Source organism: Papilio machaon, chromosome 14 (assembly GCF_912999745.1).
Source record: "Papilio machaon chromosome 14, ilPapMach1.1, whole genome shotgun sequence".
NCBI lineage: Eukaryota > Metazoa > Arthropoda > Insecta > Lepidoptera > Papilionidae > Papilio > Papilio machaon.
Genome location: NC_059999.1, coordinates 2,703,752 through 2,726,587, shown reverse-complemented (window position 1 = coordinate 2,726,587; position 22,836 = coordinate 2,703,752). Strand labels below are relative to the sequence as shown.

Sequence of the window (22,836 nt, the reverse complement as noted above, 5' to 3'; positions counted from 1 at the left end):
GGTTTGTCAGATTATTGATGCGGTGGTTTGAATCACGTTTGAATTGAAGTGCGAAGCTTCGCATTTAGTTTTATTTGCGTTTTGTTGTTTTCTAGTCATAACATAAAATAGGTAAACAAGTGAGTTGTACGTAATTCGTGTTGTGCTAGTAGCATTGAGTGTAAAATTAGTTAATCATGGTGTTGGCTGAACGAAGCAGTGATGTTCGAAACGGGAAGCGATCGAGAGGGCCGAGCCCTAATGGCCATGGAAGCCCTGATTCAAGCTCAGAGGATGAGAACGGTAAAAGACCTTTAAGTTTGATGCCATAAATATATAAATTGGTGTTTGGAATAATTTATGTTTCTATTAGGTTTGTGCATGTTAAGAGTGGTGCAAGTCTCTTCATCTATCCATAATAATAATTATTCATTAGTGTTCATAATTATCACTTGTGTTGCTGTACTCAAGCATTGGTATTTAAAATTGTAGCAAATTCATATCATGCTTTATTTTTTATGCTTTCCATCATCCGCCTACATGCTGCGTACTCATCATCAACTCATTTAATACGAAACCAAGCAGTAGTACCATTTGCAGCTGAGAAGATAAGAGTGGGTCGTGATTATCAGGCAGTTTGCCCTGAGCTGGAGCCCGTGGAGCAAAGGAAACCTGAACAAATATCCGACAGAGCTTTGCTGGTTTGGTCACCAACATCTGATATATCCGACATTAAATGTGAGTAAGAATAACAAAAAATGTTACTCAAACTATTATAGACTGTATTTTAATGAATTATACTGTTGTTTTAGTGGATGAATATATAACAACAGCAAAAGAAAAGTATGGCTACAATGGTGAACAAGCACTAGGAATGTTGTTTTGGCATAAACATGATCTCAATCGTGCTTCCATGGATCTTGCTAACTTCACACCTTTCCCTGATGAGTGGACAGTTGAAGATAAAGTCCTGTTTGAACAAGCTTTTCAATTTCACGGAAAGAGCTTCCATAGAATAAGGCAAATGGTGCATTACCTTTTTATACAAATTGTGAAATTTAATTTTAGACATTATATTAACATGGTTATCATCTTCCAACAGTTACCTGACAAATCCATTGCATCATTGGTAAAATATTATTATTCATGGAAAAAAACAAGAGCACGCACATCATTGATGGATGTAGTCGGTGAAGGTCGTAATGCTACCGGTTCAGGTACAGGCAAGAGGGAATCCGTAGCGGGCTCTGAGCCAGGCGGGTCTGATAAGGATTCAGACAATGATGAAAAGGTATGTATGTGTATTAATATTACCTCGTAAATATATGTTGATTTATATTGCTCAGTTTTTTTGTATGCCATTCATAATTTTATGGACAAAATATTATTCTCCAGTATTCTGCAGTATCTGGATTGTCCAATATTATAATTAAACACATAGTGAGTAAATATAAATGCAGAGTATATGATTTTAGTATATATAGATACTTCAATAAATCCATTAAATATACTGTTGTTTGGGTGTCCGACCTAAAGATATATATATTTGGTACTTACGAAAGTTTCAAATGTTATGGCTTGTATTGGACATGACAGAAATGGATTAACCATCGAGGTATTGTCCGTGGAGGCAAGTCTCTTACATCGGGTGGCTCCTCGCTACGTATGGGACAGCAAGGCGAGGTGGGTTAATACTTCCCCCCAAATGTTGATACAATTTTCGATGTTAAATGTCTTTACAAATTCACATAATACTCTGCTAATTATTTTAAGTGTTAAATGAATTTCTCTTTTTCACTGCAAAAACTTATGCACCTTACTTATTTAAACTCAAATCGTACTTTTAACATTTCACTAAAGATTCTTAAATGCAGATTTAATGCAAATCGATATATTACAATTTAAATATTTTAATTTATAATTAAAAATGTTGTTTTAGGATTTTATTTTAATTATTATTGTTGTATTGATCATTTTTTTTGTTATAAGTGTATAATGTTTCTTCTGCTTTTTTTGTGCTTTTTTATTCTATGTTTAATGCTCTGCATTTTTATCTACAAACTATGTCTGAAACCATAACTGTGATACATTTTATTTATGGCTGTTAAAATGTGGTTGTTGAATAAATCTTAATATAATAATCTAAATAATTATTAGGTGTAAATGGAATTACTCATCTGTTTTATATTGATTGAAAATTTGTATTTTAATTATAGTTTAATTTAAAAAACGGTCAGGTATAAAACAGATGTAGTAAAAACTGTAAAAACTGTGAAAAATCACCATACATCATTTCCTTATAGAAAGTCGGTGTAGCAAAGTGAATTTTGTAACATTTTATATGCTAATAAAATATTATCCGTTTCAATCATTTTACGAATAATCCCTACCTTGTTCCCATCACCTAAACACTGACGTTCCCGCATGCTTCCTTTAACGGCCCCCTTGAGTATTAAAAATGTTGTGTATTGTTGTTAATGTGTGCAGAATATCATTTTTTTATGTCAATGGGTTATTAAACGAAGTGTGTGAGGAGGCACAGAGAGTTGTTTGTCCTCGTGTAGGTCTATGTGTAGGTTGTGTTGTGAAGGTCGCACAGTAAAATGTTGTTGGGGTTTAGGGCGAGGGCGGCGGCGGTGCGGGCAAGTGGTGCACCGTCTGCGGCATTCTGTGCACACAAACGACGCCGCACAATTCCCAGAAGTTGTGTCAGGCATGCCTCGTGCACGCCAGGTCGGTAACGTAATCAACAATTTAATTTCGAGTATCCCTTTATTGATCATTTGCATGTTTTTTTATAACCCACACTTAGGATCCAAGTACGGTTTTTAATCGATACCTAACTGTATGCTTCTTGTAAATATTTATTTTAAAATATCCTTGATTATAATAAAACATAGGATTTTTTTTACTTAAAAATAAATTTTAATACACTATTTACAATCCGATCGATTAACAATTAGACGTTTTGTTTTTAAATTAGTAAGAAAGTTGTATAAAACGTGAGAACGGAAAGTTGTATGGTTGGTAATGTGACAGACGCACGGGGACGATGCGGCCGCTTTGCGGTCCGTCGGGACGACGCGGCCCCGGCAAGCAACAGCGATACAAGCACCGCTTGCCGCGCGGCATTTACATCAATCATGACGATCTCGTCGCCATGGCGACCGGCCCGCAGCCCGGTGACCCGCCGCAGCCCGGCCTTATCAATCAGGGCGAAGCCATGCTCAAAGCCATGGACAGAGAGATCATATCGCTCAAGAGACAAGTAAGAGATGTAACGCCACCATCGCTACTCAGTACTGGGACACATTCTCACTTTTACGTTGACACCGCGCGGCTTGCGATACAATAGTGCGAATAGTTTAGTTTCGTTATCATTCGGTTAATGCGCGTCAGTTCAGAGGAGACACATGTTTGTGTGATGTAATGTGAGAATGTGCTAAATGAATATTTCATTTGTAAATAGATGAATTTAGAACCATCATTTAACGTCAACAATAAAATGTATTCTGCACACATTTCTCAGCAATTATAGTTTCGCTTCATTGGAGGACTATACCAAAAATATCGCCCATTCCTTTTCCATGTAGATTTTGGATGATCCAGATATGCAACGATTTCTACTTTAGAGCTTTACGCTATATCCGCTATTGATCTTGAGGCCTTTTACTTTAGTATAAATTATTACGCAGGTTCAACAGAATAAACAACAGTTAAGTGCTATGAAACGTAAAGTGGGAGACGCGGGAGTGGAAGAACTCAGACCTGGAGAACCACCAGCAAAGATTAACGCACGTTGGACAAATGATGAATTGTTAATGGCAGTTACAGCAGTAAGGAAATATGGTAAGGAAAAAAGTATCCACATAGACATTTTTAAATTCAAATACTGTCAAAGAAAATCGCTTCCCTGTCACAAGAACTGTCACAAGTTGTGAGAGTCAATAGTAATTAAATGATATGATTCAGGCAAAGATTTCCAAGCGATTGCGGAAACTCTTGGCACGAAAACGGAAGCCCACGTGCGTACATTCTTCATAACGTATCGACGTCGCTACAACTTGGACGCGGTGCTGCGGGAACATGAAGCAGATCGTGGAAGTGCAAATCACATACAACAAGGTATATATAAATGATTATCATAGTATTTGAGCGTGTGAGGCCTAATTTTAATCTTCTTTCACTTTTCATCCCATCGTTCCGTATAAGGAAAGAATGGAAAGGGGAATTAGATTTTACGGAGGAGGGGACGAATACGAAGGAGACATATTTTCTTTCTGTGCGTCCTTTCCTTCGTAGATTAAAGGTAGACAACGCATCTGCAATTGCGGATGTCTAAGGGCTGAAGTCGCTTTGTTATTTTGGTTATTTCAGGTAGCACTTGCTCGTTTGTAAAAAACCATAGAATTCGGCTGTGACTATAATACTTTGTATCTTTTTTTACCTGAAGTTATATAGTATAAATTTAATTTGCAATTGTAGGTACAACAAGTACAGAAGGAGGTGACAATGTAGCTGATAACACCAGCGGGAATGGCACCACTTCCCCACAGGCCAACGCAAAAGATGAGAAGGTAAACAAATATTTATGTATATTTGATTTAAAATTGTTCATAATTTTCACTATAAACATATATTTATTAATATTACATCTGATATTGTGGTGCAAACTGCAAATATCCACGAAGAAATAAAAAAAAAGATAAGGATGAAGTCAATCAAGCAACTGGGCCAGAGTGGCCTCGGTGGAGACATCTGAGCTAATGAAATCTATCTTACTTATAAATGTGAATGTTTAGATGATTGAATGGATAGATGGATGGATGGACGGATGTTAGAAGCTATCTACAGAACGGCTTAACAGATCTTGATGAAATTTGTCATAGATAAAGAAAACTTCGAAAGAAAAAATCGGAACTTTCACGTCCGTTTGTCTGTTAAGAACCTTTTTTTTGCGCGGACGGAGTAACGGGCAACAGCTAGTATTTTATATATCTATGAGTTAATAACAGCTAAGTTATTGAATATTTGTTTAGATGGAGGTAGACAGCGAGGGTGTGGCTATCGGTGCGTCAGCGGAGCAAGGTGGGCCGCCAACTACACCGCCAAAACACAAGCCTGCCAAGTGATGCAAGCTAACACACAAGCAGTCACACAAACAGACACACTGCCATACATAACATCGCCACAATTTACAGACGTTTCCAAATATCTTGACGGTTCAGAATATCACATGAGTCGATGCGCAGTTAGATGTGGTGAAGGAACTGCGCGTGCGCAGATGACATTGAACCGCCAAATATATTGAATTAGCCTCTATAATAAAAAACTCACGCCCGTATCATAGAGGTATAGGCAGAGTATCACATCTCTTTACATATGTAAGGAAATTATATATAAGTGTGTAATTTTTACTTTTATTTCGTGAATTTAGTTACGTTAGATGTAAACATATGTTAAATTGTATATATTTATGTCGAAATTAATCAATTTGATCTATTGATATTTATTTCTTGATTTATTAGAGTTAAAAAAAACTTCTAAAATTTAATACTTATGTATAAGAAATGAAATAAGGTACTATTGGTAATATAAATGGATTATCTTATTCATTTAAGTAATTAAATAAAAAAAAAGCATGTTTATTGACATTTTCTATTGTAAAATATTGACATAAAATACATAACTCATTCCAATTTATTAAAACAAGACTAAAATATATTCTAAAGTTGACAAAAACACCAATTTTTAACAATTTATCATCTGACAAGCAATAATATTTATAAAACTATAACAAAGAAAAACTATATAAATATAGAATTAAATTATAATGTTTATCTTAATAAATTAATTATACACTCAGAGATGAATAATCATTGTTTAAGCAATACTTTAGTTTTCTCTTACTAATTAGTATGAGAAAATTAATAGTTTAAGGGTGTCTTTTAGATATCAAAGACTCCTTTAACTGTCTCTGAGTGGTGTAATGTCCTAATTTAAGTTCAAAAGTATATCAGGTGATAGTAATGATGTGGGAAATATCTAGTTTTGTAATAAAAATAAGTCAGTATACGGAAAAGGAATGTTTTTTTTTTTCACCTTTGTAAATATATTTATAAGTTAGAATTAGATGTAAGATTTTTTTTTTAAGTTTACGAGAGCACTATTAGTTTGAAATTTAAATTTTTTTTATTTCATTCGTAATTCATTCAAGTGAACTGAATTTAGAAATTCATGTGAATGGATTACGTTATTATTAATCTAAAAAAAAATATTTTTTTATCTTGCTATTATGGGTTAATGATTTTTTTTTACTTACACGTTTACAATTTTCATTAAAACAAAGAAGTTTATTATGAATTATGCAAAAGAAAAAGTATACTTTTTTTATAATACAGCAAAAAGGTTTAAAATCTGTCTAATCAAAAAAAAAAAATTTGCTTTCACAATTTAATTAAAAAAAAAACGTTTTTTTGTTCATTTTTTTTAATAAAAAACAAATTTGTTTCACTAAATTGTAATGATCTCTGTGTTAAATATCTTTTATTTAAATTAGGATAAATTTAAATTAGTTGTATATTAATCCTACTTTGCCTTAAGTTTATTTTACACGTCACATATACTCGCATGTTAGAAACTATATCTAATAATAAAATTATTTTAATATGAGATTTTATAATACATAGTTTGTTTCAATTTAATGGCGGCCATTAAAAATTATATTTTACTTTATTATAAAGCAAAGTATAATCGGATAATATTTGAGACAATATCGTTTTTTTTTTTTATAAAATCTCATATTAAAATAGAAAATTAAATAAAATCTGATATATTTCAGAATTTAAGTGATGTTAAAGTAAATAGTTTTATATTAGATAAGTGACAGTAAATAGTTTCATATGACATATATTTTAACTCTAACATTGTCCATTTGCTTTTAGATATACAATTTAATTATAGATATATAACCTATAGATAACCAATCTGTACAAAATTTAGACGAAAAATATGTCCTTTGCATAAATTCACTTAGTGTTGCCATTTGCAATACAATTTTTTTTATATATAAAAAAGTAATAAACAAGCAAACGGTCAAATGGACCGTTGCCCATAGACAGGCAAATATTTTGGAACGAAATTCCTTATCGCGCGTTGTGAAAGGGGGCTAGACGGAAAAAATTCTTACGAAAAGTTGTCACGACACTTTTTGCTATAGTAAGTATGTTAACGACGAATGAGCGCTACTTCACCATGGCAACGACGTGACAATATATAACGAAAATTCATAGAAATAAAATGTACTTCTTGTGAAGACTTAAGTTTTTTATGCATAGAATAAACATTGGTTCCTTCACTAATTAATCGAAACGAACTTCGTTCCATCCGGGTGTCCCTTGACACCTCTCAAGTTTTTATTTTAATAAAATATTTTTTTTATAAGGCAACGATCAGCGAGATCACCAAAGTGTTTAATACCAGAGGAACTGCAAATGCGTTTGCCGGTCTTTGAGAAAATGATAAATCTTGAAGGACGCACTTTGAAAATACCAATTTGAAATAATCCATCTATAGTTTATATATCTACGGATTTAAATGAAATATAGTGTCTTATTGATCATTACTAATATAGCAATAGTGTTACAACACAAATCAAAGTAAATATGCAATAGTGAGCTGATTTAGTATTAAAACTTTATTTAATTTTATTTTTTTGAATAATAAACTAGTTAAAAGATGTAGGTGAAAATATTTTTGTACATCTTAACATTTCCAGCTTTTAATATAAGTGCTAAATAGCTATTACTATGAAAGTTCAGTGACGTATTAATATATATTGTTATCTCTTTTTAGTTCAATGAGAAGAAAAAGGATGGCGATATGTATGAATACAATTGTCACGGCACTTGAAATAACTTTCGTCTTATTACATTATTTATGTTATATTTTTCGTATAATTTTTATTATAAGACTCTTTTTACTTACACATAATCATTGATACTAGTTGATTTCAAATTGTTTGGGTCACAAACTTTTCTTAGATCACTGCTTTAAAAATGTTACCTGTAAAACACCTCAGAATGACCTGAAACTTATGTATATATTTTCCTAGGTTAATCTTTTTTTTTAATTTTAACTTGAGTTAATTGAAGTGTATATCGTTTCATATATTGTTTTTCTATCAGTTAATTAATGTTTCGATTGCATTGTTTATGATCTTCCCTTTAATGTGGATTCGAGAACTTTTGACTTTATATCATGAAACTGAAAAGGATCTTCGAGTTCGAAAAAAAATAAAAAATATTAATTTATTTTCGTTAATACCCTTTTCAAAACCTTAACCTTTTTTTTTGTATAGGAAGTGTCATAATTCTGCATCATTTGGACTTTCACATTCAAAAACATGTAAATATATATTTTGTAATAAATCTCTGAGCGACGTTTTCGTTTTATCGGAATTTATATAAACATTGCGTACGATCCCAATTAATTTTTGCATTCTTTCGTCTGCTTTTTTTTGGTATTTTTAATTTTTCGGTCTTTCAGAAGCCGAAAAATGTAGACGGCGACCAATTTATTTAGTTGGTTATTTAAATTAATAATCTCACAAGCTATCATAATTAAATCAATCTCATTAGGAACTTCGGTATCGATTATTAAGTAAAATTAAAAAAAAATCCAAAACTAAATTTAAGACCACAAATACTGATTAAATATAATATGTCTATAATATTGTATTTTTTTGTATACTTTAAGATCTCTTATTCGCTATTTCAAATCAGAATATAAATTCATCTTATTCATTTTGAAATAATAGCGAAATTATTTAATTAATTATGTTTATAACTATTTTTCAAACATCACAAAGTTATTAAAAAAAATGAATTATAAAGCGGTTTGTTTGATTTAGCTAGTAAAATGTAGCTAAGCAAAATTAATTCTTCATTTCTGGTTAAGTTTTTAGTTTATTACGAAATTTTAAATTGACTCCTCAAATAATAGATGTATTAGATTCTCTGCATGTTAAGTTCATTCTTTTTTAAAAGTAATTTAGTTAGTCGAGTCCAATTTTTGCTTTTTTAAATTACTTTTTATATTTATATAGGAAGGGAGATGTCTACCTAATCGCTCCAAAGAGATCCACGCAATGAAGTCTATGTATTGATGATAATTAGAAATAAAGAATTGTTACAGAATTAAATTATTTTTATTAGGTTATACGTTATTTGTATATTAAGCATACCAATTGATTGAATGAAGTGTTTTTAGTTTTAATTATTTTTTAGGCTCAACATATAAAAAAAGATTCGTCGCTTGCGACGCAGCTTTTGTCAATGATTTACGTTTTTGTGTATTCTAAAATTCAGCTTGAATATAAGGACATTAAATAAATTAAGTCTAATTTATTTGTATTTCTTATTTTGCACCTACCCACATAAATAATTCAATGCCACATGCAGCATTATTTCCACTGCGGTATATATTCCACATATTCTAGTACGGACCTCTGAAATCAGCGTTACGAAAATGCTCTACAAATATCTTGTGACGTTGCTCTTACCTGACCATAGGTGTCACATGTTATTTAATTGTTTTGTATAGGTCAGGGATCCACAAACTATTTTGCACAAGTGACCCCCTTTTCCAAAATGAACCGTTACCACAGACTCCCATGGCCAAAGTACCTACTTTTAAGATCAATTATTATTATTAATTCTGACTTAGGTCAGTAGAAGAAGACAGTGAGAACAGTAAAGCATTGCTATGCTTTAAGTTTAATATCGACCTCAGAGGATCGATATCGACCTCTTTCGGAATCCCTAGTATAGGTGTTCTAACAGTGGAACTCAGCCATGACAAAAGAACAAAAACCTCGTTGCACTATGCTCGTAAAATGTCAAAACCATAGATTGATTATTACTCTTGCAAAATTGGCAACTTCAACATTGAAGGAAGAACTATTGTGCACTTTGTTAGAATTTATTTGCATGTGTTTTTTTGAAAATGGCCTCTAGACCTGGATTCGTTTCTGAGTTGGGATCATTGCGTTTGGCTGAAATAGAAGATGGTATAAAAATATATGACCTAGTTAATAAAACTATGGCTGAGAACTTTCGAATCAATACGGCTAATGATATTCTTCACTTGATGTGAGTATTAGAGAATAATAGATTTATATTAACCGCGGGGTAAATAAATTAAGCTACCAGGACTTTGCGTGTCATTTTTACATGTTACAGAAAGACCTGCGTGTTATCCATATGCCAATTGAATGAAGGGGAACACGTGGTTGGGTTTTTAGCGCTACAAGATTTTCCCCTAATACCCTCAATTTGTGCAACATCATGGGAGGATTATGTCTGGACGAAATATAAGTACGAATTTAACCTAACTACTACTAAATTATTTGATAGTACGTTCGAATGAAGAATTGTGAGATTTTTAGACAGTTTTTTTTTCAAAATGGTACTTTGTATAAGAAATGTTTTGTGTTTGTTAATGAAAGAGCTTTCATATTTTAGAGCCGTGGAACTAACAGCCAGGAATACGTTATTCGTACATTTAATATGCTGGAGTACAACTTATGGACGAGAGATTGTTGATAATATGCTGAGATCTGTGTTCATGCATGACCCATATCTTCAATACATCGCTATGGTTAAAAGCATTCCAAGCAATACTGGTAAGAAATGTAACTATTCTGATTTAACTAGCGTTTAACAACACCATCTAAATTTAACATAATATGTGGACGAAAGATTGTAAACTGTAGTAAAATAATATGTGTCTTAGTAACATACTTTTTATATAAAGCAACATCCTAGATTGATATAAGCTTCGTTTAACATTATATTCCCAATATACAATCGTGTAAGATCAATGTAAAAGGAATAAGGACCTATTTTTATAAGTCACAGCTAAATAGAAATTCTTATAAAAATGTTATTAATCATTTATTTATTTTTTACCATTAAATTTGCCGAAATGTACTTGGTAAACGAAAACATTTGAAGGGATGGGAATACTACCCGTATGAAATGTACAATAGAATGATATTATGATCCATTTTGATCAGTTCTAGTGCCTGGTCAGCCACGATACGAAATGTCGTTTAGGCGCGTACAGGTGATAGAACGAGGTGTACCCGGGGACAAATTGCCAACTCTACAGATCGCGGAGAGAAATGATGTATGCTTAAAACTGCGTATAAGAAGAGCTGTGTAAGATATTTTATATAAAATATGTTGAAATAAGAACCAGACTGATCATTTTTCACTCCGTCTGGAAAGCCAGTACGTGGATCGGTAAAAAAGCAATGTAAAGCGAAAGGCAAATCAGATATTAAAATAAAATACTTCCAAGGAGTTTCTTTTGTGGTACCCAACAAAGTGTACATACATAAGTGATTATAATTTTATTTCTTGAATATTGCGATCGTATAGGGTGTACTCTTATAAGATTTAAAAAAAAACATCATATATTTCTTAGGGAAGAAGACAACGACGACTTGCTCCCAATAATTGAGAGACGTTCGCGACGCATGCGTGACCTCTACGGAGATTATTACATTAGCGAACTCATATCGCGCCACCCCGAATCTGAGCGGGTCATACTTGTCTGCGAGGTATTGTATGTTAAAAAAAATTATAGCTTATATTAAAAATATATAAAGGTATATAATAGTCCATGCATTTGCTTGTAACATTAGTGTGTTCATTCAACAAATAAATGGTATTACTTTTTTCTGTATTGTGAAGAGTATTTTTTTTTGTACAGCATAAGGAAGTGGCCGTTGGGGTGATGTGTCTTAACACCCAAATCAACTTCGAGGCTCTAGAGGAGAGCTTTGAACTTTCCCCGTTCGCAGGTCTCAGGCATCTTGAAGATAAAACCAATATTAAACAAAGCAAAGACGGCGAGTCGACACTCAGGTTTGTCTGTGTAGTTTTGTCTGTTTGTCAGGTTATTCTGTTTAGCGACTCGTCTCTTAGTGGAGATTTCATTTTCTATATCAAAAGAGACTTCTTTAATAACAAATAAAGACTGAGTGTGGCAGTTTGTGATTAACAATTTATTGCTTCAAAAACAACCTGACGTTGAGCTACGACGTGATATAAGGTGGAACAAACCAGTTTAGGCCTACATTAAATATTTTATTGTGATTATACTTTTTGTGAAAACTATTTGTGATTTATACTTTTTTATAGTCTTCTAGGTATACAAAACAACGTTAATCAAGTTGGTGAACTTTCCGAAGGCTTTAGCCTTCCCATTGACGGGGTTTCAGAGGTTAAATCTGGTATGGTAAGTCTGTTCATCAAGCCCGCATTCACACGGGCGCTTTTTTACATCACGTTAAAACGTGTTCAAATAGATCAAAAGCATTGTCATGTTCATACGGCAACCATTTTAAAATTTGACGCTTTTTTATTACGCACTGTTGCATTTTGAGCAGTGGGCGAAGGAAACAAGAGTGATTTAAACCATTCATCGCTTATTTGCCGCCAACGCCGTGTTTTAACGCGTACAAAATGCGCCTATACCAATGCGGGCTACTTTGTTTATGTTTTGAGTTAAACGTACCGTGACTGTAAGTTCCTCATCAACATCTGCAAATAAGAGTAATTGCGAAATAAAAGGTAACGAAGGAAAAGATAAGAACTTTAATTTTCCTTATCTTTTCTCATTCTATAGGGAGAACAGAAACAATATTCTATAATTTTGTTAAATAACACCATTTTATGTCAGCTAAAAAATTGTATTAAAACAAAAATGAATAATACATTCGCCTAAAAGGAGAGGCAAGATATGATATAGATATTTTATGTAATTTGTTCAGTTTTTGTCGTCATTTGTTCTTAGATACAAGAAGAACTTGAAAGGGTGGACAGTTTCACTCAAAGGATAAAAGAAAAAGATTTGTCTTCGCAAGTGTCGCATCTCAGTACTAAAGCTCAGTTGGACATCATGAACCTTTTGGATGACGACGAAGAGGAATTAGAATTCGATATTGTTAACATTGATACACATTTGTTAAGAATACCTCGCTTGCTCTCTTATGAAGAACTATCGAAAGCGGCGATGGGGTTAGCAAATTATACAGTTAAATACATAGGTTAAAACTTCATATGAATTATACTGACCCAACTATTAGGTATTCAATTACCCTCTCATTGCATCTTTTTGATGCTATTTAAAAGTCTCCATTTTTTTTTTTTTTTTAGCGGAGTTGCTAATTTGTCTAAAATATTAGACGATAGACGACGAGATTCTTTGTCTTTTACCGATGACAAGTGTGTAAAGAAAGATAAAATGAAAAAATCTTGTAAGTACCCGTAGAATTTCGTTTTATACAAATATTGTAACGTCATATTGGGAATTAGTTTTTTGAAATGTATAGAGAAACTATGAGATACTCATAGATAGGTAAATATTAGTGAAAATAAATTATTAGTCTTCAATTGTGATTAGGGCTTATAGGGTTAGTTTGAGTAGTTTAGTTAAAAAATGAAGCGATGTTAGCCTACTTATTCCCTTACAAAATGTTAGCTACCATCTAATATTCGACGACACGAAATAGATGCTTGTCGGCAATCTGCAACAATAATACTGTTTGTCTATATTGATACTATAAAGAGGAAAGATTTGATTTTTTTTGTTTGCATTGAATAGGCTGAGAAACAATTGAACCGATTTGAAAAATTCTCTCATTGTTGGAAAGCTACTCTATCCTCGGGTGCTAGGCTATATTTATTACTAGATTTTTTTACAGAAGTTGCGAGCAACAGTTTTATTGTTTATAATATTGCAACTCAAATATGATATCCTTTTTTGTTAGCATGGAAAAAACATATCTATCCGTCCCATATCTTAAAGGCGTGAGGATTATTAATAATATTATTTATTTTGATAGTGTCGAATGCGCCACCGGGCAAGATGCCGGAGCCGCCGAGGTATTCCGGCCCGCCCAATGCTTTTATAATCGAACTGTTCGCAATGCATCCAGATTACGACGAAAGGTAAGGACAATAAGGTTATAAGACAATTTTAAATATTTTTTGTTTCTAAAAGATCATACATGTGTAGATTTTTAATTTTGACAGATTCGGTTTTCAATTGTTAGAAGCGGCATTCGAAACGTTCCCAGGCAGAGACTATTGCGTTATGTGCTTGCCTTCAAGCGAACCATCTTTTCCTTTGCTTGAACATTTCACGGTATTTTGATTATTATTACAATAAATTAATAATTATTGTTCGCCATATCGTGTAAAGAATCACCTATGAAGGTTAAGTTAGATACGTAACATTATTGACTTGATGGTGATGATTGACGTAAACATTTTACTGTGCCAAAAGAGTCAACTATTTTAATTGAAGTTAATTTCGTTTTTAGTATACATGTTTTGTTTTAATTGCTAACTAAAGATGAATAAACCAGAATACAAGGGTAACATGATATCTTTGCAGCTAGTTACGCCTTACAACACTAGCGGGCGTTTCGTGAATGAATCTCTATTTGTTGCGCATATAAATTCTGTTAAGGGGTAAGTTCTGCTTATATTTTTCATATAGTAAAATATTACGTAACAATGGATGAAACTTCTTCCTGCTTCATGAGGGCATTTAGAGATTTTTATGTACCCAAAATTAATGAACGGTACTAAATTTAATTGCAAGTTTAATAAAACAAACAGTGAGGTAAGCGTGCGATTCGCGGAGGAGTACGACATGCAATTCCTGAGCGACATCCTGGAGCACGCGCCGCGCAAGAACGAGTTACTCGAGCTGATCGAGTCCAGCTTCTCTAGCGACGTGCTCGAAACCTACGTGCTGGCCAGCAGAAACCAGCCCGTCGGGGTCGTCGTGCTCTCGTAACCAATTAATATAGTAGCAATCCACCCTTACGCCCGGCTATAGATAGAAATAAAAATATAACCTAGAAATAGAGTAAAGTACTCCATTTCTCTACCAACTTTCAAACGTAGATCAGAAACCAATATCAATCCATAACTAATTAGGCGACGACGAAAAAAAAAAACGTTGTTCAGAGACATGTTTGACAGCTTTTACCGTGAGCAGAAGACATCGATGCAAACCCGACTAATTCCAGTCAAATTCGATGTGGTTGTCATACTTATTTCAAATACCTTAAACACTGTTTATTGTTCATGATGGATGTTGCTATACTCGTACATAAACTGTAGAAAATAAAGTTATAGTGTACCGCAGGCCTGTAGAAGATCCTATATCCTTGCGAGTTCAATACGCCTTAGAACCCGAACCATACCGTGCAGGAAGTGATGGTAACGTAAGTAATCATTTTTATTGACATTAGTACTATTATGAAACTCAAGGAACTGAACGTATTGCTTCGCCAAACAATCTATTAAGAAGACACCAAGTCACAGTACAATATGACTTAGTGTTCTTACTTCTAAGAAAGAATTGTATACATCTCCCATTATAGCCGGCAACACATTATCGATGTTGAGATGCAGCGGGGATCACCTAATTTTAAGCTATTCTATATATATAAAAGAAAGTCGTGTTAGTTACACTATTTATAACTCAAGATCGGTCGAACTGATTTAGCTGAAAATTGATGAGGAGGTAGCTTAGAACTAGGAGACGTACATAGGAACTTTTTTATTTTGTGTGCATTTTTTTTATTCCGCGCGGACGGAGTCGCGAGTAAAAGCTAGTATTACTATAAAAAGAACTGCATTGAAGTAAATTGACCGAATTGCAGATTTTGGCGGGCGTTTTGTCGCCTGCAATAGAACCACACAGTCGTTGGTACATGCGTGATGTCCTGCGCCAAAGTCCTTACACACAATTATTTTGGACCTGTCGCCTCTTGGCCAAAGGAGATTCGGTAACAATTTGTTTTTAGAACAGTCTTTTATAATTACTAAAGTAATCATTGAGTTATAGCGTCTAATAATACATACAATAATTTAAAGTGAAAGTACGATGAATGCATTGGTAATACTGTTATTGAAAACCTTTTTCCTTTTGCATTAAGAGTGTATGTATCCTAGCAACTGTAATTGTAACTTTAATGATGTAAACATTAATAAATATTAGTTTTGATACTGAATATTAATTTAATGGGTTTCTTAATACTGAAGTCTAAAGATTTCATCAAAATTAAATCTGTAAATGTTTCAGAAGTGTATATTCGTCCGTTATTAGTCTTTGAAATTTCTAGAGTCCTGTTCGCAACTTAATGTCAATGGCAAGTCACATGACTCCTGTACCTCCATACCGTCATGCTGGCAAAAATGATAAGGACAAGAATTACAAGGAAAGGTAATTTTATTCTAATTCATAGCAGATAAAACACCTTTCTTTACAAAAGTTTAAGATCGTATGAATTAGAAATAAAAAATGTGAAAGAAAAAAGGGGATGGAAAGTTGTTACCTAAATCTAAAAGTCCGAAGATGTAAATATTTCATCAAAGCACTTAGTTGCCAAGAAGTTATAGTAATAATTGAATTCTAACACGAGTTATTTCAGCTCGGCACCTTTCGCACTTTGGACGGTAGACCGGCCGATGACCAGTCTGCCAAAGATCTACATAAACCGGAACATAGTTGTCGTTGGGGCCAGCCGCACTGGTCTTTCATTTTTAGAGACATTAATAATGGGGTAAGTTACTTGCGGATTTGATATTTTTAGCACCAGCTATGATAAATAAAACAATCAATTACCATAAAGCAATGTAACATAGTTTTCTTAATTAGACAAGTATCCTAAATATAATAAAAGTATATGTCAACTTTACTTATCAAATTGAATAAATTGAAGATTGTGTTGTAAATTCGTGTTTATCACTAGAAGACGAGAGAAGTGAACCAATTGAGCAACAGTTGGCTGTAGCACTGTTACCTTTGCCTCTAGGCCAACATCCCCGTACTTGACATTCACAAACATAACCCTGGTGTCGCAACACGGACTGCCGACTGTGGGCGAGTGCCTCCGCGCTGCGGACCTCTGTGTGCCACGTGATGGTCGCTACACTGACAGATACCTGAAGAGTGTGCCTTACTACTTCTACATGGATGTTGTGCCTGGGATCATGGTAAAAATCGACAGGTTCGTAAATATTTTACTGTCAACGGAGCGAGCATTAATTACAGCCTAGTAATTGTAACCTCGTTCTTTTTTATGTATTTTCAGGCAAAAGAAATGCATATATTTGAAAGGTGGGCTTGTGAAACATTACGATGATCTGGTGTTGACGTGTGGTCAGCAGTTCCAACATCCTGATTACTTGAAGGAACAGTTAGCGCGAGATCGATTGTTAAAGTAAGTCTAAATTCCTATTTCTGGATGTACTATTTCTACTGTCTCTGAAATTCCTTAAATTTCTATGTATTTCTCTAATACAAGTTTGTTTCTTAAATCAAAAAAGTCAGGTCCTATCACTTGTGTTATGGAGGAAATTATTATGAGGAAAATCTTTTGTACAATAGTTAAGTAAGTATTATAGTTCATAATTTCGGCGCAGGGAAAAAACAATTAACTGCGACAAATTACCTATGGACAACCCATTGTATCGACCTGACAGAGTATCAGCGTTTACGGAGATGCCCGAGAACTTGATGCTCATTAACTCACTGTTCGACGCAAACACGGGCCTCAGAAAATTGCTGAGGATGATAACTGATTTAAGTAAGTCTATTGAAAAAAAAAAAATTCAAATTTTATTTGATATTTTATAGAGTCGAGTCAATTTTGTAAATACCGGGACTTGTTTAGAATGTGAGTGAGAATGCATCTCGATTGTTCGTTTAGAAAATTTAAAAGACGAGATAAGATGATGTTATTTTAAGAAGTATCACAATACAGGTATTGTCGGATACTGCTGTTAGTATCCTAGTGTGTTCCATATACATAAGTATTATTCACTAGCTCAAGTGCTTTCGTTTAAGGGCAAGAATATCCAGGTTTAATTCTGGTTTTTCAGAGGAATCGTTCAACGGTTTGAATGAAGACAATAAAATCATAGTTTACGGTGACTGTATAGATGCTTATTCTTGTATCGCTGCATTACTTGAATTAGGGATTGCAGCTGATATGATAACGTTTGTCGAACCGTTCCCGCCTGAAGACACTAATGCTTTGAGAGTAAACTGCTTCAATAACGAAACAGTATGTAACTATTTTATATTTGTACACTTTCAGCAGTCAGGCAACCTAACCAGTACTTTAAAATTTAAATCGATAAGAATAGAGAGACGTTTACGTAACCTATCCTGACGTTCATATGTTTCCAGGTATTATGTATTAAATGAATCTAATATATAAAATTCTCGAGTCACAGTTTTCGTTCCCGTACTCCTCCGAAACGGCTTGACCGATTCTCATGAAATTTTGTGAGCATATTCAGTAGGTCTGAGAATCGGCCAACATCTATTTTTCATTTTTTTTTTAACTGCGCGCGGACGGAGTCGCGGGCGACAGCTAGTATATATATAAGTCTATGTTTAATAAAGATTGATTATATTTATCGTAATTTAGCTACAATATTTTAAGGACATTAACCTTAAAACTTATAAAATTCATTTGCTTCATTCCCTACTGGTTTATAGGTTGACGAGCGAGTACAATCAAGTATATCAGAGTTAGGCATCCAAGTGTACAGGCGCTGCTATTACACGGGTTGGAGATTATCAGGCAATCGTATAGAGCTGCTGCATTTTATGACGCACACGCAGGCAATCACCCTCTCTTGCTTTGCATTCTTCTACTACGGCATTAAGGCAATTGACGTCAACTCCTTTAAAGGTAGTATTTTGAGTTGGTAAAAATGCATCTTATTTAAAATTTAATTAAATCTAATTACATTTAGTTGTAATGATAGAACGATTCAATAATAGTTACGTGACAACTTCATTAGCGACATAGTTAGCTTTAATTAGAGTGTCAACAGTTAGTGAGGCTTGGTTTTATTCTACAGCTTAAAATAGGACGGTCTTCTGTGAGGTTATAATATTGATAGTAGCACTGATCATATTGTTATTTCTAAACTTAGGTTAGTATATAAATTTCAGCAATTACAGTTTAAAGTGTTGATTTTTCAGCAATAACAGAGAGCGGTTTGGTATACGACGGGGGCTTGGTGGTGGGCACTGGATTCGAGACGAACGATCCTAGCGTGCACGGCGCAGGCACGTGCACCAAGTACTCCCGTCGCTTGTACGCCCAAGCGCACGCGCAGAAGTATTTCTGCTCGGAGGACGTTGGTGAAGCGGTGAGGGTATAGCTTGGTTATTATGGTGTCAAAATAATACCAGCTAATCACACTAGGTCCATTTTTTCTTATTTTGTATTGAAAATTAATGTAAGAAGTGTTTGTTTATTTATGCCTTACTTATTTGCATGCCTAACTTATTCTTTCTTGCTTCAATTTTGTCTGTATCTTATTACTAGCCTTTCAGATAGTCTATCTAGGAATGTATATAACGTAAGATGCCTAAAGCTGATTTGCATTGCAGATCAATTTCAAATATTCTGAACTTAATATAAGTGATGTACAGGCTTATATAATAAAATGTATTAATGTTTTAGTTGGCGGCCCTCTTCCTACAAAAGTTAGATCCGTTTATGAATTCGATTGCAGATCTTGATCTATGCCCATCGGAAATAATCTCACGATATAGCTCATCTGTTCTAGGGTAAGATTATAAATAAAAAAATCATTGTGTTGAAAATGAAAGTACATTATTTGTAAAAGTAAATTACGCAACTCTTTACAGATGTAAAAGTTCTGTTTATGGCAGCACCTACAGTAATGAATCGCGATTCCAACTGCCTACATGTAGACGGTTAGTTTATATTTATATCAACTAGCAGTTGCCTGCGACATCAATGTGCGGGATTAAAAAAAAAAATAAAATATAGCCAATGCCACCCTGGGATAGTGTAGCTTTCCAATGTTGAAATAATTTTTCAAATCGGTTCAGTAGTTTCGGAGCCTATTCAATGCAAACAAACAATCAAATTTTTCCTATTTTAATTTTGGTATAGATATACATACCGTATGTTATATGCAACTTAAAAGAAGATTACTTCATACAAATGTTCTAAGAGCCTAAAACGCATGTTACTAACAACTAAATTTTGACTTTAGGTTCATATTTGTGTGTTTGTAACACTTTAGTTGGCAGCCGGTGATGAAGTTCTATTCGCCGATCACACATTCTGCCACATTGCCGGGTCCTCTCTACTATCTGAAAATTAGAAGACCTGGGATTGAGATACCAATGGCTGTGCAAATGGCATTACCACTACAGGTATTTTCAGCATCAGAAAATATTTTTAATCTTGAAAATAGTCGAAATTATAAGGCGTGTATTTAAATTTGGAATGTACTTATTATTATCTGAAGTAAATGTTTTTGTTTTGTTTTCTAAAATCGGTAGTATTTTTATTCTACTGTTTTTACGAAATCAATTTTTAATGACTACCATTTTTCAAGTCACTTTAAAATATATATTATCCCTAATTTTTATTTCTTAATTATATTTTGGATACCCATAAAGTTTGTTTAATTAATCTGATATTGATATGATTCGATAAAAGTTTTAATTTTATAATTTGACAATACTATCACATATTTCCGGTACAGAAAAAGCTAGATGAGTTTGAAATGGTAAGAAATAAGTATTTATTCCCAGGGTCATACTTTGCAAACAGACAAGAACGGCAACTATTTCCGTTTGCAATTGAACGCACTGCACTGCGTTGTGTTGGTCACGTGCTTGTCTAAGAAGCCGTTCCCGTCAGAGAACCTCGCTCAGTTGTTTGGCAAACATGAGGCGTTCTTTAATAAGCTACTTGTTAGATATCAGGTACGAATGTTACCGTGAGATTGCACTGCCGAAAATACATATAGTTGTTTTAGTTTTATCAGAAAGAGTGACATAGATTATATGTTTTTTATTTTAGATGAAACAGATAGATGATTTGTACGAATTCTTCTCGCAACCTTGGATGTCAGCGATGTATCAAATGACGTTTAAGAACTTAATGAATGATATAAATGAACAAGATGTGGGTACTGTAAGTATTTACTAATGTTTAATGATAAATAATTTAGTATTGATTTATTATGTTACTAGCTGTCGCCCGCGACTCCGTCCGCGCGCAGTTAAAAAAATGGGGCGGGGGGGGGCTATGAAAAATAGATGTTGGCCGATTCTCAGACCTACTGAATATGCTCACAAAATTTCATGAGAATCGGTCAAGCCGTTTCGGAGGAGTACGGGAACGAAAACTGTGACACGAGAATTTTATATATTAGATTATAGTCTTATTAATATTATTAATCGTAGCGATTTGTATGAATATACAACTTTGTATTTTTTTCGGACTCTACTGACTTTGTATTTTTTTTTCAATGTTCGTGTGCACCCTACCGATTTGGTTTACTTAATTTCTAGCCAAAGGTTGTCTGGCAGAGATCGCTGCTTAGCGATAAGACCGCTTTTGTGAAAATTCTGGTGTACTTTCTTTTTTTGTAACTCCATGATAGTGCACAATAAAGTATATTTGTATTTGTAAATAGTGGAAATTCCTTTCCTTCACTGTATAATTAATACGAGTGTTGCATTTCACAAAAAAGTTGGTTTGTTTTTAAGAAACTAAATAATCCAACCAACAGCCAAGCCAACAGAGGCATTTTCTCTTAGTCCTTGAAGTATGCTCCCAAAAGACTAAGTCCAGATTCCTTATAGGGAATGGATAAAGACATCTATGGGTTCTAAGGGCCGATTACTTTAACTTAAACAGTGCAAGCAGAAATATAACTTATAGTTTCATATTTAAGGTTTACGATTTGTTGAAATCAACATTTTATCTATTCGGAGATAACCGACCACCCGCAGACTCTGAGTATGGCATAGATGCTGTCTATTCTGGATATGGACCCGCTGTAAGTTTCTGAGAATTCTAAAATAAAATTATTGCCTTGTTTTATTTACATTTGCTATTAATTTATAGACTGAAATTATTTTAGGTCAGTCTATTTTTATACCTATTTTTGAATTGTAAAATTACAGGAGGTGCAAGATCTGGGTACTTTCCGTTCTGTTATAGATAAGTTTGTCGGAAGAACGAGCCAAGAAGTGGTAATTTTATTTTGTTATTCTTAAATCAAGAAGTTCTTTATCCATTTAGAAATGCCTATCGACCTTCTACTGTGTCTGCTTTTATTTCGTTGTTTATAATTTATAATTTTTCTTTCTACAGGCTAATGTACCCGAGGATATACCTTCGGTAAGTGTAGTGTAAACGCAAAGTATAAATCAAACACTTTAGACACTAACACAGTGCTACGCATGTAGCCCAGTGATCTAAAAATCCAAAAGGAAATACCAAGAAATTTAGCAATCACGACTTGTACTATATTGTGATAATAATTTTTAGATTTATAAAAAAATAACTTGGTGATAACTTAGTAAAGACGTTTTAACTATAAGATATTTGTTGATGAAAGATTCAAATCACCAAATTGTTCAACAGGAAAGATTAGTTTCACTTTCGTCTATAAGCAGCTAAGTTACCAAACTTTAATATGTATTCTTTTGAAGGAATGTGGGCAAAGCGCCGCTATACGAGATGAGGCACTGGGATTCTGGAAGGCAGTGTGTGGAGAGCGTATCGTAGTAGCGCATCTCTCCCGCTATCTAAAGCAGAACTACGCCACCAACCCTCAGTATGCTCTGCCTAAACCTGAATGATTTTACTGCTTACTTTATTAGTTATACACTGGTGAGTATAATGTCTAGCGAGTCATTGTTTTTTTATTTTGTATTTTGTAATTATCCTGAAGTTTCAATAAATAA

At 33.7% G+C, this 22,836-nt stretch overlaps 2 protein-coding genes across 3 annotated transcripts; both read left to right on the top strand.

Moving 5' to 3' along the window:
* On the top strand, positions 1–5,336 carry LOC106719865 (REST corepressor 1). Of its 2 annotated transcripts, none has more exons than XM_014514334.2 (10): positions 1–282; positions 580–717; positions 792–1,006; positions 1,082–1,270; positions 2,600–2,712; positions 3,019–3,247; positions 3,675–3,828; positions 3,952–4,104; positions 4,465–4,556; positions 5,019–5,336. In XM_014514334.2, the coding sequence occupies exons 1-10, from the start codon at positions 177–179 to the stop codon at positions 5,109–5,111; spliced, it is 1,482 nt and encodes a 493-aa protein (XP_014369820.2). In that variant the 5' UTR covers positions 1–176; the 3' UTR covers positions 5,112–5,336. The 2 variants fall into 2 exon arrangements, with proteins under 2 accessions (XP_014369820.2, XP_014369819.2); XM_014514333.2 differs by having other exon boundaries at positions 565–717.
* A 4,648-nt stretch (positions 5,337–9,984) lies between these two features.
* Positions 9,985–22,731, top strand: LOC106719805 (cilia- and flagella-associated protein 61-like). The gene is made up of 32 exons (XM_045681072.1): positions 9,985–10,130; positions 10,221–10,355; positions 10,503–10,663; positions 11,057–11,201; positions 11,470–11,605; positions 11,758–11,912; positions 12,189–12,285; positions 12,844–13,067; positions 13,206–13,306; positions 13,895–14,000; positions 14,085–14,196; positions 14,449–14,525; positions 14,676–14,852; positions 15,211–15,289; positions 15,731–15,856; positions 16,193–16,293; positions 16,502–16,633; positions 16,886–17,080; positions 17,165–17,269; positions 17,378–17,398; positions 17,496–17,659; positions 17,955–18,139; positions 18,580–18,775; positions 19,072–19,241; positions 19,559–19,665; positions 19,747–19,815; positions 20,151–20,283; positions 20,668–20,841; positions 20,939–21,052; positions 21,819–21,923; positions 22,241–22,267; positions 22,582–22,731. Exons 1-32 carry the CDS (start codon positions 9,985–9,987, stop codon positions 22,729–22,731), a joined length of 4,125 nt encoding a protein of 1,374 aa, XP_045537028.1.
* Positions 22,732–22,836: the final 105 nt, after the last annotated feature.